We start from the raw sequence: 14,582 nt of genomic DNA, 5'->3' as shown, positions 1-14,582 counted from the left end.
AGGAGATCTGTCTTTTGGCTCACAAACACAAGCAACTTGCAAATGATTAGATGAGGCCTGACTCAACAAGCTGACTCTTCGATGAAGACACACAATCGGACCGTCTCGTACATGTAATCGACACACTAAAAGTGTCAATCAAAAGATGCATTGCATGTTTTTGTGATTATATACTGTAAAACATTTATCCTGCAGACTTTTTAAATTCTGAATGTTTTTACAAGGAAGTGAAAAAAGGACAGATCACACGAAAAATAAATGTAAATGAAGTCACTTTTATATAGCGCTTTATTCAAAGCACCTTCATATTTTTTTCACATTTTCAAAGCTTCACAGCTTCATATTAATAAACAGGAAATTTGTGTTAAAGTTGTTCAATTTCAGCTATAAAGCAGCGGAAGAAAATTGTGTCATTATTCTGCTTAATATAGTTCAGTGTTGTTTCAATACAGTTCAATAACTGTCAGTGTTGCAAAGTTCATCAATTATGATATTAGTTCAACTCAGCAATGATAGTGTCATTATTCAGCTCAAGTCTGTTCAAAGTTGATTCAATAACAGTGCTGTGTTGTGTTCAGACTTTAGGAATCAGATTTTTTCTCGAATCAGATCTGTTCAGGCAGAATGTCCACACTATAATTTGCAAGTGATCAAATAAGATTCACGAGTCCAGATATAACCAATCTACCGGTATCCGCATGGGTTGCTTTGGTAATGGCGTAGACATTCACACCTATGTGGCGAGGCTTTCAGAAAGAATACAGGACAAATGGAGATGCATCATCTCGCTCCTCAAATCCTGTTGAGTTGTGGTGCAAAACTAAGACTAAGACTGAAGTATACTCTGATGTAGTCACGGCTGAAATCTTTGGACATACTGTTTGAATACCGTGTATGAATACCGTGTTCCTCACCAGTTTTGACGACATCATTGTGTGTATGTTAAGAGTGATGCAAAAACTATTTAAAATCAGATTTGAGCAGCCAGAGCATTCAGACTCAGACGCATCTGTAAAAATTGCATTGGAATCACATTTCAAACCACCTAAAAATTGGTTTCATTTGTTTTTTGTTTTGTTTTGGTTTTTTTGCTGTCCGGACCTTCAAAACCCATCTGGATCTGGATTTTTGCTGGCAGTCTGAACATAGCCTAAGCAATTTTGAAGAATGTTTCAACTGTTTTTGTCCGAACAATGAAAATCATTGGGGTCCAATGTTGTTTTGGACCCCATTGACTTTCACTGTATATCTTTCTTTGTGTTCCCACAGAAGAAATAAAATCATGCAGGTTTGGAACAACATAAGGGTGAATATGGTTTTCTGCAGCAGTTCTGCAGGATTAAAATGCTTTAAGAAACTATATTGTCACGGGTGACAAAATGCTGGGAAAAGCGGAACCTTTGTTTTCTTTCCATGTTCCCCGAGGGGAATTATTTTGGTGTAACGCCTCACTCCGGTTCCGGGTGCAGCGGAGATATTGTCCAAACTAATTACCGCCGATGCACGACAGGTGTGAGGCAGAGAGGAGCGGTGTTTACACAGGCTTTCCGCTTCACAAGAGGAGGATAAAAGAGCCACTCGAAGTCGAGTTGAGGTGAAGGTTGGAACTGGTAAAAGTCAATCGGTGTTCAGTTGATCAGTTGTTTGGCTGGGTCTCAGTCGTTGTGTTTTGGGGTAGAAGATCTCCTGTTTGAGTGCTTACATTTGATGCTGTGATCCTGGAAATTTGTGTAAGTGAAGAACTGTTATTGGAGTCTTTCGTTTAGAACTGCTTGTGGAATACTACTGGATTGAACTGCTGCTTGGATCTGCGCTGGAAGAGGAAGGAAGAAAGATAAGTGAATTAATTTCATCATTGAATCAAATGTAAAGCTTGAAGAAAAGACTGTGAATGTGAAATTTACTGTTGAGGAGGACATCTGTTTCAGATACATTGGAGAGGAATTGAGAGTTGAATATTCCTGTTGAAATGCATGGATGAAGCGAGGCTTCTGATCAGCCCTACTGTGTGAGTGATTTGCAGTTGTTTGCTTTACCTGATGCACGTCGAATTAATGCTGTGGATTTGTAGTGAACACGAGTGCTGTGTGCTATGCTGAGAAGAGTCTTCCAACGCCTGCTTTCATTCTTGTGAGATGATCTATTGGTCTCCATCTAAATCCCAGAATGATACAACTGAACTGGTGAAGTAATGCTTTGTATTGTCCTCTCTTCCACTGAATATTGTTGTGAAGTAATTCCTCATTGAAGGCTCCTGTTAATCCTCTCCCTCTCTCTGAAAGTATAAGTCTCGTGAAGAACCGTATGGCTGCGGAAGAGTCTGAATTGTTATACTTACTGACCGAGCTCTGAAGATGTACAACATCGCTGGTAAAGCTGCCTATCGAGTCTCTCGCTAATGTCTGATGAAAGTGTTTTGATGTTGAGAGAAGAAATCTTACCTGTTACCTACCGTTTGAGTCCTGCAGATGTGCAGCAACGCTGTGAAGTGAGTTTTAAAGTCACAATTCCCCTTTCACGTCCTGATAAGAGAAGCTACTGTTAAGAGAAGAAATCTTACCTGTTACCTACCGTCTGAGTCCTGCAGATGTGCAGCAACGCTGTGAAGTGAGTTTTAAAGTCACAATTCCCCTTTCACGTCCTGATAAGAGAAGCTGCTGTTAAGAGAAGAAACCTTACCTGTTACCTACCGTCTGAGTCCTGCAGATGTGCAGCAACACTGTGAAGTGAGTTTTAAAGTCACAATTTCCCCTTCATGTCATGATAAGAGAATCTGCTGTTGAGAGAAGAATGCATTACCTGTGACTTCCCGTTTGAGTCCTGCAGATGTGCTGCAACGCTGCGAAGTAAGCTTTTAGAGTCACTGTCTCCCCATTGTGCCCGACGACGTATCTGATACTGAGAAGAATACATTACCTGTTACTTACTGTCTGAGTCCTGTAGATGTGCAGCAACGCTGTGAAGTAAGCTTTTAGAGTCACTATCGCACTATTGTGTCCCGAAGGCAGTGAAGAATCGATCCAGCGGCTACTCCGGTCAAATAGCCCTAGAAGAGGAGAGTTGCTGATTCTTTTCTCAAGTTGATTGCTATTCAATAAAGATTGTTACTTTGAACTCAATTACTTGCCTCCTCTTTTGTCCATCTGTTGCGTGCCTGTGGTGTCGGCTCCTCACGGTGGTGTCTGGAGTCAGGGGCGGCTGGTCATCCGAGTCCGCCCCGGCCTGCACCGGTGACACAATTTGGCGTAAGTCGGCAGGATTGCCACCGTGAGTTGTAGCGGCCACAGGTACGCGATGGTGGACGAAGAGGCCCCATCAGTTCGCTCGCAAGTAATGCCCATCATGATGGGAGCCCCTTGGGCACAACGCTATGGAGGACCAGGATCGGAGCTGAGTTTTCAGGACTGGAAAGCGCAGACAGAATATCTGGCTGGATTACAAGGACTGAGTGCATCGCAAAAGGTACAGTTTGTGCTAGGATCGTTAGAAGGAGAAGCCAAAAGGGAAGTTCTTGCTGCATCAGAAGCCACGCGGGCCACTGTGAAGAATGTCTTTGATTTCTTGTCTGGAGTATATGGAGATTCTACCCCGGTAGCCATCCTTCGTGCCCAGTTCTTTAACTGTCAGCAGGGGCCTCAGCAGACTCTGCGAGTATACTCCCTGAAACTGCGAGAGCAGTTTGGCCGGCTGAAAGGTCGACAAGATCATGGACTGGGAGAAGGAGATGGCTTATTGAGAGACCAGTTTGTGTTGGGGCTGCGTGAAGGACCGGTGCGCCAGGGCATACGGCTCCAGCTTCGACGAGACCCCACTATGTCTTTTGAGGCCCTTCGACAAGAGGCCTTGGCGTTGGAGTCAGATCAGGGAGAGACGACTCGGACACTGGTTCGTGTGGCGGCCAGCAGCGCCACAGTGCCCGCGCCTGTTGAGTCAAGTGAGTGGAAGCAGAAGTTGAGGACAGAATTACTGGAGGATGTTAAGGGACAGATGGCAGAGTTGTCTCGGAATCTTTTGGGTGAGCTTCATCGAGGTCGAGTCGAAGGTGGACCGATGGTGCGAGGAAGATCAGATTCAGAGGAGGGGCCAAGACCTGTACGCCGCCCTCCGCGTCCGACGGGCCCCCGGTTTCAGTGGGATCATCAGGGTCGACCCATCTGTATCAATTGTGGAAATCCGGGACACATCAGCCGCCAGTGCGACCGTCGTCGAAGTTCTCAAGGGGGTTTTTAGTCCCACCGGTCACTGTGGGTCAAGTGGCCGGGACCCCTTCAAGAGACCCTTGTTCTGTTCCGGTGATGAGAGACGACTGGGTTGGGCGTTGTCCCACCGTGGAAGTGCAAGTCAATGGAATGAAGATTAATTGTCTGGTCGATACAGGTTCTCAGGTCACATTGTTTTCAGAGAGTCTGGCTCTGGAGTTATTCGCGGATCATCGGCTTCACAGGATGGAAACTTCAAGACTCACATTACGTGGAGCGAATGGATTGGATATCCCTTACACTGGGTACATCGTGGTAGACTTCCTGGTTCGAGGGGTCCTTGTCCACCAGAAGGGTGTTGTCATTGTTCGAGACCACTGCTTGGGTCTCCATCGAGCACTGCTAGGGATGAATGTCATTCTGGATTGCTGGGAAGAGCTGTTTAAAGGCCGACCGGCCCGAACGTCCCCATTAGCAGTAAGGCAGGACTGGGACCAGATCCTGGCCGATTGCCGAAGAGTCCATGCAGCAAATCAGGTGCAGGAGCGGGAAGATATCGGTCGAGTCACCTGCCGGTACGCTCTGTCTGTTCCAGCCCGGAGCGAGGCTGTTCTCTGGGTCCGAGTGCCTGCTGGACCCCGTGAGTCAGGTAACTGTGTCCTGGTAGAGCCCCATGAAGATTGTCAACCCATCGAAGTAGCCCATGGGCTAGCGGTCATACGACGAGGGCGAGTTTCAGTGAAGGTGCGAAACGCCCATCCCTACCCAGTACTCCTTCGTCGACACCAACGTCTGGTTCGAGTTTCATCTGTCCGTCCTGTCCAAGTCCAAGAGCAACAAGATGTCTGTTTCAGGCAGGTGAGCCCTGCGGTAGTAGAAGTTGCCGTCCGTCCAGTGGAGGCCAGTACAGGCCCTGTGAGAGGGGAAATGCCGACCCATTTGATGGGGGAGTCTTTGAAGGGTGAGGACCTGGAAGAAGGACAAGTGTTACAGCTCCAGGAGCTCCTGAAGAGGTGGAAACATGTGTTCTCAACCCATGAGGAAGACTATGGTTGTACAGGAGTGATTAAGCACCAAATACCCACCGGAGAAGCAACACCTAGTCGGGAGCGGTACCGTCCGGTGCCCCCCACTCTCTACACTGAAGTCCGCGCTCTGCTAAAAGGGATGCTAGATGGAGGGATTGTTCGAGAAAGTAGTAGTCCATGGGCAGCCCCGATTGTCTTAGTACGGAAGAAAACGGGAGCCTGGAGATTCTGTGTCGACTACCGCAAGCTCAATAGTGTGACCAAGAAAGATGCATTCCCGTTGCCGCGGATCGAAGATTCCCTCACGAATTTGACTCAAGCAGCATGGTATTCAACCTTGGATCTGGCCAGCGGATACTGGCAAGTACAGATGGATGACCGCGACAGAGAGAAAACTGCCTTCACCACACCGTTTGGGCTATTCGAGTGGGACCGGATGCCGTTCGGTTTGTGCAACGCCCCCGCGACCTTCCAGCGACTTATGCAGCGGTGCCTGGGAGGGCAACTAGTGGAGTCCACGCTGGTCTATTTGGACGATGTAATCGTTTTCTCCCCTGACTTTCAAACTCACCTGCATCACTTGGAGAATGTCTTTCGGGCCATGGAGAGATATGGGCTAAAGTTGAGGCCAGATAAATGTCAGTTGTTTCGCAAAGAGGTACAGTTCCTGGGACATCGAGTCAGCGCTGCCGGTATATCCCCTGATCCAGAGAAAGTTGCAGCAGTCCAAGGCTGGGAGCCCCCACGAACAGTGAGACAAGTGCGGTCTTTCCTAGGCTTCGTAGGATATTATCGACGATTTATTAAAGGATTCTCTGGGCTTGCTAAGCCATTGAACCAGCTTTTGGCTGGTACTGGACGTTCCCGTGGCAAAGGCTCATCGACGGTGCAATGGGACTCAGCATGTGAAATAGCCTTTCAAAATCTGAAGCAGGAACTTTTGAGGGCCCCTATCCTGGCCTATGCAGACTTCACTCAGCCGTTTCTCCTGTATACCGATGCCAGCAACGCAGGATTGGGGGCGGTACTAGCTCAAGAGCAACAAGGAGTGGAGAAGGTAATTGCTTATGCCAGTCGAAGCTTGCATCCTGCAGAGTGGAACGCAGCAAACTACAGTTCCTTTAAGATAGAGTTACTAGCCATGAAATGGGCCATGGCCGAGAAATTCAAAGACTACCTATGGGGAGCTAAGGTGACTGTGATCACGGACAACAACCCTCTAGTCCATTTGCAGACTGCCAAGTTGGGAGCAGTGGAGCAGCGTTGGGTGGCTCAGCTGGCTAATTATGACTACCGGCTTAAGTATCGACCTGGCAGAGAAAACGCGAATGCTGATGCCTTGTCCAGACTCCCAGTCATTCAGAGAGACGGTCCAACGCACCTCGATATCCCTGGTCAAGAGGATGAATTATTGGTGGCGGTCGTGGAAGCTCCCGGGACCCAGGGGGATGTTCCGTCCAGTTGGGGATGGGACCCCGGACGGTGGAGAAGATTACAGCAGGGAGACGAAGACCTGTGTCAGGTCGCCTCGCATCTTAGGCGAGGATTCGGGCTGCGAGCCGAGGAAAGGCAGGCTCAGACAGTGGGAGTACGACAGCTCCTGAAGCAGCGGAAGAGACTGCGGATCAGAGGAGGGGTAATTTGTCGTTCACTGCGAGATCCAAGAACTCAGGAAACCAGGTATCAAGTGGTGGTTCCAGAGGACCAAGTCCAAGAGCTGTTGACTGCCTATCACAGCCATGCTGGCCATCAAGGCCAAGAAAAGACTTTGTCACTGTTGAGGAGGTATTTCTATTGGCCAAAGATGGAGAAGAAAGTTGAAGAGTTTGTTCAGAGTTGTCCACGGTGCACGCTGTTCAAACTCCGGAAGGAACCTCGAGCCCCACTGGTTCCCTTTCGGCCGAAGGCACCTCTGCACATCATAGGGATTGACTTCCTGACCCTAGGGAGACCCGCAGATCGATACCAAAACATCCTGGTAATGACGGATCTGTTTACCAAGTACGCCTGGGCCGTCCCCACAGTAGACCAGACGGCAGTGACTACAGCCAATGCCCTTTGGAAAACGGTAATACAGCCGTTCGGCTGTCCAGAGACCCTCCATTCGGACCAAGGTCCAAATTTTGAGTCCCGAGTCATACAGGAGCTGAGCCAGCTCTATGGTTGTCGAAAGACACACACGACTTCGTATCACCCCCAAGGCAACGGGGGATGTGAAAGATTCAATCAGACCCTGTTGGGGCTATTGGGAACGTTGGAGAGTGAGCAGCAGTGTCAATGGGCCGAGAGCCTCCCTACGTTACTACAAGCCTATAACAATAGCGTGCACAGCATCACCGGGTATGCCCCTTCTTACCTCATGTTTGGGCGTCATCTACGTCTACCTGTAGACTTGCTTCTGGGCACCGAGACCACCGAAGGAGAGTACAACACCACGGACTGGGTAAATCGACACCACCAACAATTACTAAATGCCTACAAGCGAGTTTCAGACCAGTTGAGTGCTGCAGCAGCTAAGAACAAGCGACTGTATGATCGAACTGCCAGAGAAGCCCCTTTACTGCCTGGAGAGCGAGTGCTGGTAAGGGACAACCGACGTCCAGGGAAAGGAAAGCTCCATGATCGTTGGGAATCGACACCATATGTGGTGGAGCACCGGCAGGGGCCTGATGCTCCAGTCTACTCGGTACGGCCTGAGGGAAAATCGGGACCTATACGAGTACTTCATCGAAATTTGCTCCGTCCATGTCCGAACTATCCACAGCCAGCGGCTGAAACACAGAGGGCGCCGCCTGCCCCCAATGTGCCCATGGTAGGGTGGGCAATAGTCCCAGGGAACCCCGAAGCGGAGGCCCGAGCGGCTTCACCCACGCCACCCCGACGGCCCCAGCGGAACCCTGAAGCGGAGGCCCGAGCGGCTTCACCCACGCCACCCCGACGGTCCCAGCGGGACAACCAAGGACAGCCGCCTGAGAGATATGGCGAATGGCATTAGAGAAGACCGGTTCTAGGGACTAGAACCGATTGGCAGGGGGGGATGTCACGGGTGACAAAATGCTGGGAAAAGCGGAACCTTTGTTTTCTTTCCATGTTCCCCGAGGGGAATTATTTTGGTGTAACGCCTCACTCCGGTTCCGGGTGCAGCGGAGATATTGTCCAAACTAATTACCGCCGATGCACGACAGGTGTGAGGCAGAGAGGAGCGGTGTTTACACAGGCTTTCCGCTTCACAAGAGGAGGATAAAAGAGCCACTCGAAGTCGAGTTGAGGTGAAGGTTGGAACTGGTAAAAGTCAATCGGTGTTCAGTTGATCAGTTGTTTGGCTGGGTCTCAGTCGTTGTGTTTTGGGGTAGAAGATCTCCTGTTTGAGTGCTTACATTTGATGCTGTGATCCTGGAAATTTGTGTAAGTGAAGAACTGTTATTGGAGTCTGTCGTTTAGAACTGCTTGTGGAATACTACTGGATTGAACTGCTGCTTGGATCTGCGCTGGAAGAGGAAGGAAGAAAGATAAGTGAATTAATTTCATCATTGAATCAAATGTAAAGCTTGAAGAAAAGACTGTGAATGTGAAATTTACTGTTGAGGAGGACATCTGTTTCAGATACATTGGAGAGGAATTGAGAGTTGAATATTCCCGTTGAAATGCATGGATGAAGCGAGGCTTCTGATCAGCCCTACTGTGTGAGTGATTTGCAGTTGTTTGCTTTACCTGATGCACGTCGAATTAATGCTGTGGATTTGTAGTGAACACGAGTGCTGTGTGCTATGCTGAGAAGAGTCTTCCAACGCCTGCTTTCATTCTTGTGAGATGATCTATTGGTCTCCATCTAAATCCCAGAATGATACAACTGAACTGGTGAAGTAATGCTTTGTATTGTCCTCTCTTCCACTGAATATTGTTGTGAAGTAATTCCTCATTGAAGGCTCCTGTTAATCCTCTCCCTCTCTCTGAAAGTATAAGTCTCGTGAAGAACCGTATGGCTGCGGAAAAGTCTGAATTGTTATACTTACTGACCGAGCTCTGAAGATGTACAACATCGCTGGTAAAGCTGCCTATCGAGTCTCTCGCTAATGTCTGATGAAAGTGTTTTGATGTTGAGAGAAGAAATCTTACCTGTTACCTACCGTTTGAGTCCTGCAGATGTGCAGCAACGCTGTGAAGTGAGTTTTAAAGTCACAATTCCCCTTTCACGTCCTGATAAGAGAAGCTACTGTTAAGAGAAGAAATCTTACCTGTTACCTACCGTCTGAGTCCTGCAGATGTGCAGCAACGCTGTGAAGTGAGTTTTAAAGTCACAATTCCCCTTTCACGTCCTGATAAGAGAAGCTGCTGTTAAGAGAAGAAACCTTACCTGTTACCTACCGTCTGAGTCCTGCAGATGTGCAGCAACGCTGTGAAGTGAGTTTTAAAGTCACAATTCCCCTTTTACGTCCTGATAAGAGAAGCTGCTGTTAAGAGAAGAAATCTCACCTGTTACCTACCGTCTGAGTTCTGCAGATGTGCAGCAACACTGTGAAGTGAGTTTTAAAGTCACAATTTCCCCTTCATGTCATGATAAGAGAATCTGCTGTTGAGAGAAGAATGCATTACCTGTGACTTCCCGTTTGAGTCCTGCAGATGTGCAGCAACGCTGCGAAGTAAGCTTTTAGAGTCACTGTCTCCCCATTGTGCCCGACGACGTATCTGATACTGAGAAGAATACATTACCTGTTACTTACTGTCTGAGTCCTGTAGATGTGCAGCAACGCTGTGAAGTAAGCTTTTAGAGTCACTATCGCACTATTGTGTCCCGAAGGCAGTGAAGAATCGATCCAGCGGCTACTCCGGTCAAATAGCCCTAGAAGAGGAGAGTTGCTGATTCTTTTCTCAAGTTGATTGCTATTCAATAAAGATTGTTACTTTGAACTCAATTACTTGCCTCCTCTTTTGTCCATCTGTTGCGTGCCTGTGGTGTCGGCTCCTCACGGTGGTGTCTGGAGTCAGGGGCGGCTGGTCATCCGAGTCCGCCCCGGCCTGCACCGGTGACAATATTATGGTGGAAAAAGAGGGTGAAATACTAATGTAACTTGTACCTTTGGACTGTTAAACAGAGAAGGATCACAAGAGATTTTATCTTAACTTCGTGAGAAGAGCAGCATTGTACTAAAAAGTATAATAAGACTTTGACTTTTCCAGACATACTGTACAGTATAAACATGCAGACAAACCTCATTCCTACACCTTTACTACTAAACCAGTCAAAGCCCCAGACCCGGCAAACACAACTAAAGCTCATCTCACACGTATTTGTAGGCTATGCTTTAACTTTGAGTCACCTCTGAGCCGTCTGGATGTGTCTGAAGAAGACCTGTGAGAGCAACTCTCTCAGATGGACTAGATTAAATCTCAGTGCCTGTAGACAAACCCAGTTAAAACATGCAATGAGGGCAAGTTATTAGGGACTTTCTCATTTTGGAATAAATTGGGTCCAATGAAATTGGAACAAAACCCCAAAAACTTGAGTTTAAAGAATACAAGCTTATCCACTTTGATGTGACAAGCTTTGCTTTATAGCCCATCCCTTTTTCAGAAGAAATTAGGAGTTCTGTCTGTACTATTGGGGATGTATGCTTCAAAGCTACTTTAATTAGGTGGCAAAGTACAATAAAAAAAAAATGTCCAGCATCCGTACCCACATATGGCTCTAACTGCACTGCATTGAGGTGACCACCTGAGAGACATTGTTCTAGGTCACAATGAGGCTGGAGGGTATCCAGAGGTCAACGCCAAACTAAATGAAAGAGACATTTGAAAGTCTATGTTGCATGTGGCTGGACTGATGACCAAATGTGTGACATTTTACTGAAAATTCAAATATAGCTCAACACGGTGCACCTTGGGATCAGGGCCAGTGAACGCATTTTTATCTGGTATTCAAATGGATAGTCTATGAAGACTAAACAGCTGTTTCGCTCTTAAACATAACAGATAGCAGCAGCATTTCTCTGACCTTGACCTTGAGCGAGGCACAACAGGGAGCCCGAAGACATTATGGGACGTCACGACTGTCCTCATTGACACTATAATACCCGTCCTCTAAACCAATATGGAGTCTGGAAAACTGGCAATCAGTGCATTTCACAATGATAATGAGTGACCACGTAAACTTGTTCAATAGACTCCCACTATATAAATTGCAAATGTAGTAGAAAGCAATTCAAACAAACCAAAATCTGCATGAAAATGTAACATCACTGTTGACTGTCAAAACAGAACTTATAATAAAGGGAGGAGATTCCTCTCTTGGCACCGTGACTGTAAACCTGAATGAGTCCTAATGAGGAAGCAGACTGTAATAAAGTGATTTGTGTCCCATCTGTCAGTATTGGCAGAGCCATGTGTTTACACACAGGACACCCCTGAGACCGTCTAAATAATATGCAGAGTGACATATAAACACACTTTAAACAAATCGAATAAATGTGACAAACTCTAACACTAACATCATAGATTAAATAAATGGCTTTAGTTAATTGGATTCACATCAAAGAAAATGTGGTGGACCAGCACATTAGCACGCATTTCAGATAACCTAATGAAGCTTCATGTAATATGAAGTCAAATATAATGTTTATTATGACTGAACTTACCTGACTACATTTTGTTAAACCGACAAAAGTCATTTTCAGGGTTGGATCAGGTAGAAATCCTTCAGGTAACAACTGGCATTCAATAAAAAAAATAAAAAAATGTCAACACACTAAAATTAAAAACTAAATTTCATTCAAAATTCATAACCTGCTGCTGTTCACTGGAGTTTTTCAGCCACTTTGAATACATTTTTTTTTTTAAAAGATGGAAAAGAAATAATGTAGTAAATGTTTAGATCAACATTAACTAATATTAATAAATTAGTCACTGTAGTTAACTAATGTTAACAACCGAAACCTTATTGTAAGCGTCACCATATGTCATAACCGTCACCTTATGTTCATTTTTTTTCATAAAAGTAATATTTTGACTTGAATAAAAACTGTCAATTTGCCACATGAAGCACATTTTAGAGTATTATTACAGCTGTTTAATCTATAGTGAAGAAGTAGTTCAAGGCAATATCCTCTTCTCTTCGCCTCAACTACCGTATATAAATCACGCCAGTTCACTAATGAATGCAAAGAAATCACAACCTTATTAAAAGTATGGGGTGGGGTTATAGAGCCTTCAAATTTGGGCTGATCCCTGTGTGAACTATAGACTCAACCTCAGGTTCCTCCAGAAGGAGTATTATTGTCTGTAAATGTCACATTCAATAAAAACGTAATTTAAAAGACTAATCGAGTCCAAGAGTAAGTTCTCTGTGGGACAGTGAACACAAACTTCCACTGTTCCCACGCTGACTGACTGAGGTTCCTCTAAGCGCACGCACATCTCTGAAGGTATGTGCGACGATCCCATCTAGATCTACCGGGGAGCATTCAAAGATGAAGGTTTAATCTTACACAACAAGCCGTTTCATAATACTGAGTGTCTCCTACCTTTCTTTTCCGGCGTCACACAGAGGCTCCATGAGAGCAGAAAGGTAAAAATCAATCCCAGCTCAGTTGGTCCTGCCATTTCTTATGTTTCAAACCTCTCAGACTTCACTCCATAGTTTGAAGAGCTCTTCTTTCGGGGGGTTCTAAATGTCCAGAGATCTTGCCTTCTCGTCTTCTTGAGAAAACTTGCTCGACTTGGCTGTAAACTTTGACAGCTCCTCCTCCGTGCTCGCGAGCCTCGGCAGTGATAGAGTCGCGCGCTGCTGGACAGAGCTCGTGCCCGTCAGCAGCGGGGAGGATCGTGCGCGTGCAGTTCAGACGGTGTGATTCAGGTAGAGAGGCTACAGTAGGCTATTATTGATCTGGGAGTTTGAGACATCAGCATTCATATTCCGAATAAAAAATCTTTAACCCGTTGTTAATTAATCAGGAGGTCACAAATGAACACGGGAACACAATCTGTAGCCTACCTGTGTGTGTTGTAGTATCACTAAATGCCAAGTGCTGTTGAGCTCACTGCACTGAATTACTTGTAAAAGTGCTGTGCAATGATTAATCGTGATTAATATACTACAGGGCCGTTGAATGCTTGAATCTGATTGGTTGACGAATGTTCTAAGGTGTGCATTATTTTCAGGGAAACGCACGGCTAAAGTAGTTCCAGGCAGGTCTTGACCGCATTACAGTTCCATATCACTTCGCGTAGTCAACTGTAATAACGGAAAATAGGATACAAATCATAACAAGAAAAAGCATTTCGCCCCATGCGCTTGATCTGCAATTTTCAATGTCTAGCTTCACAATCAATAGAAACATGCAGTTTAATTTGAATAAATAAACTATAAAGTCCTATCTATAATCAATAGAAAATTAAACTGAATATAGGCTAAATAAATGGATAGTCCTGCAGCACGGATTTTTATTGCAGATAATAACAAATAAATAATTATTGATAGGCCTACTTGTTAAAAGGGCTTTGGGTTTCATTTATTTGGCTAGTCTATTGTCATCTGTCAATAATAGAAAAAAAAAAGAATTAACGAATTAATTAAAACGATTGAATTAATTAATAAATAATAATATTGACGCACATGCTTTTCTGTCTCATTTATGCAACATCTCTCTCTGCATTAATAACTGCATAAAGCCGGGAACACACTTTAAGGCCGGTTATGAATGTAATTTGATACTTTGACTGATCATGCCCGCGCGTGTTGCGTTCAGTCTGTGTTCAAAGTCGGTGTTTAAAATCTGCTGCAGTCGATGAAAACAGTCAGAGAATGTGTCAGCTAGTCGTGTGTCCCCAGCATTAGTCTGCTATCAGCGGCTCAAACCTCCGTTACTAACTCTGAAATTACGTTTTGGAATTAGCAACGGAGGCATGGGATTAGATGCGTAAGAAATTAGTCCTACATACAAGAGCGTTTTAATGACAAAAACTTTACAAACGTCTTGAAATACATAATCTGAACAATGTTTCGAGGTGTGGTAACTGTAGTATAAGCGGAATAATTGACTTCAGGCCGTTGAATTATTAGAAAAATAATGCACACCCGAGGTGGTAATGCGGTCACGACGCGAAGCTGAGTTCAACGGCCTGTCGTCAATTATTCCTTACTTAATAGCATCCAAAATAAAAGTTTGTGTTTCTATAATATTTGTGTGTGTACTGTGTATAATTATACACTGGACAAAATTATAAACGCAACACTTTTGTTTTTGGCCCCATTTTTTATGAGCTGAACTCAAAGATCTAAGACTTTTTCTATGTACACAAAAGGCCTATTTCTCTGAAATATTGTTCACAAATCTGTCTAAATCTGTGTTAGTGAGCACTT

At 45.4% G+C, this 14,582-nt stretch overlaps 1 protein-coding gene and 1 gene segment (V, D, J or C); both read right to left on the bottom strand.

Moving 5' to 3' along the window:
• LOC309490468 (epidermal growth factor receptor-like) overlaps positions 1–13,007 on the bottom strand; it is a 129,745-nt gene extending 116,738 nt beyond the window's left edge. The window contains exon 1 of one of the 2 annotated variants that reach the window (XM_082159659.1): positions 12,745–13,007. In XM_082159659.1, coding sequence (XP_082015785.1) covers positions 12,745–12,823 — 79 coding nt within the window. In that variant the 5' untranslated portion in view covers positions 12,824–13,007. The remainder of the gene's footprint in view (positions 1–12,744) is intronic. The other variant, XM_082159658.1, reaches the window with a different exon arrangement.
• LOC309490516 (Ig kappa chain V-III region MOPC 63-like) overlaps positions 1–14,582 on the bottom strand; it is a 225,856-nt gene that overhangs the window by 162,784 nt on the left and 48,490 nt on the right.

Source organism: Leuciscus leuciscus (genome assembly GCF_965113295.1).
Source record: "Leuciscus leuciscus genome assembly, chromosome: 25".
NCBI classification, from domain to species: Eukaryota; Metazoa; Chordata; class Actinopteri; order Cypriniformes; family Leuciscidae; genus Leuciscus; species Leuciscus leuciscus.
Note: the sequence above shows the minus strand (reverse complement) of the source record. Positions and strands in the feature narration are given on the sequence as shown.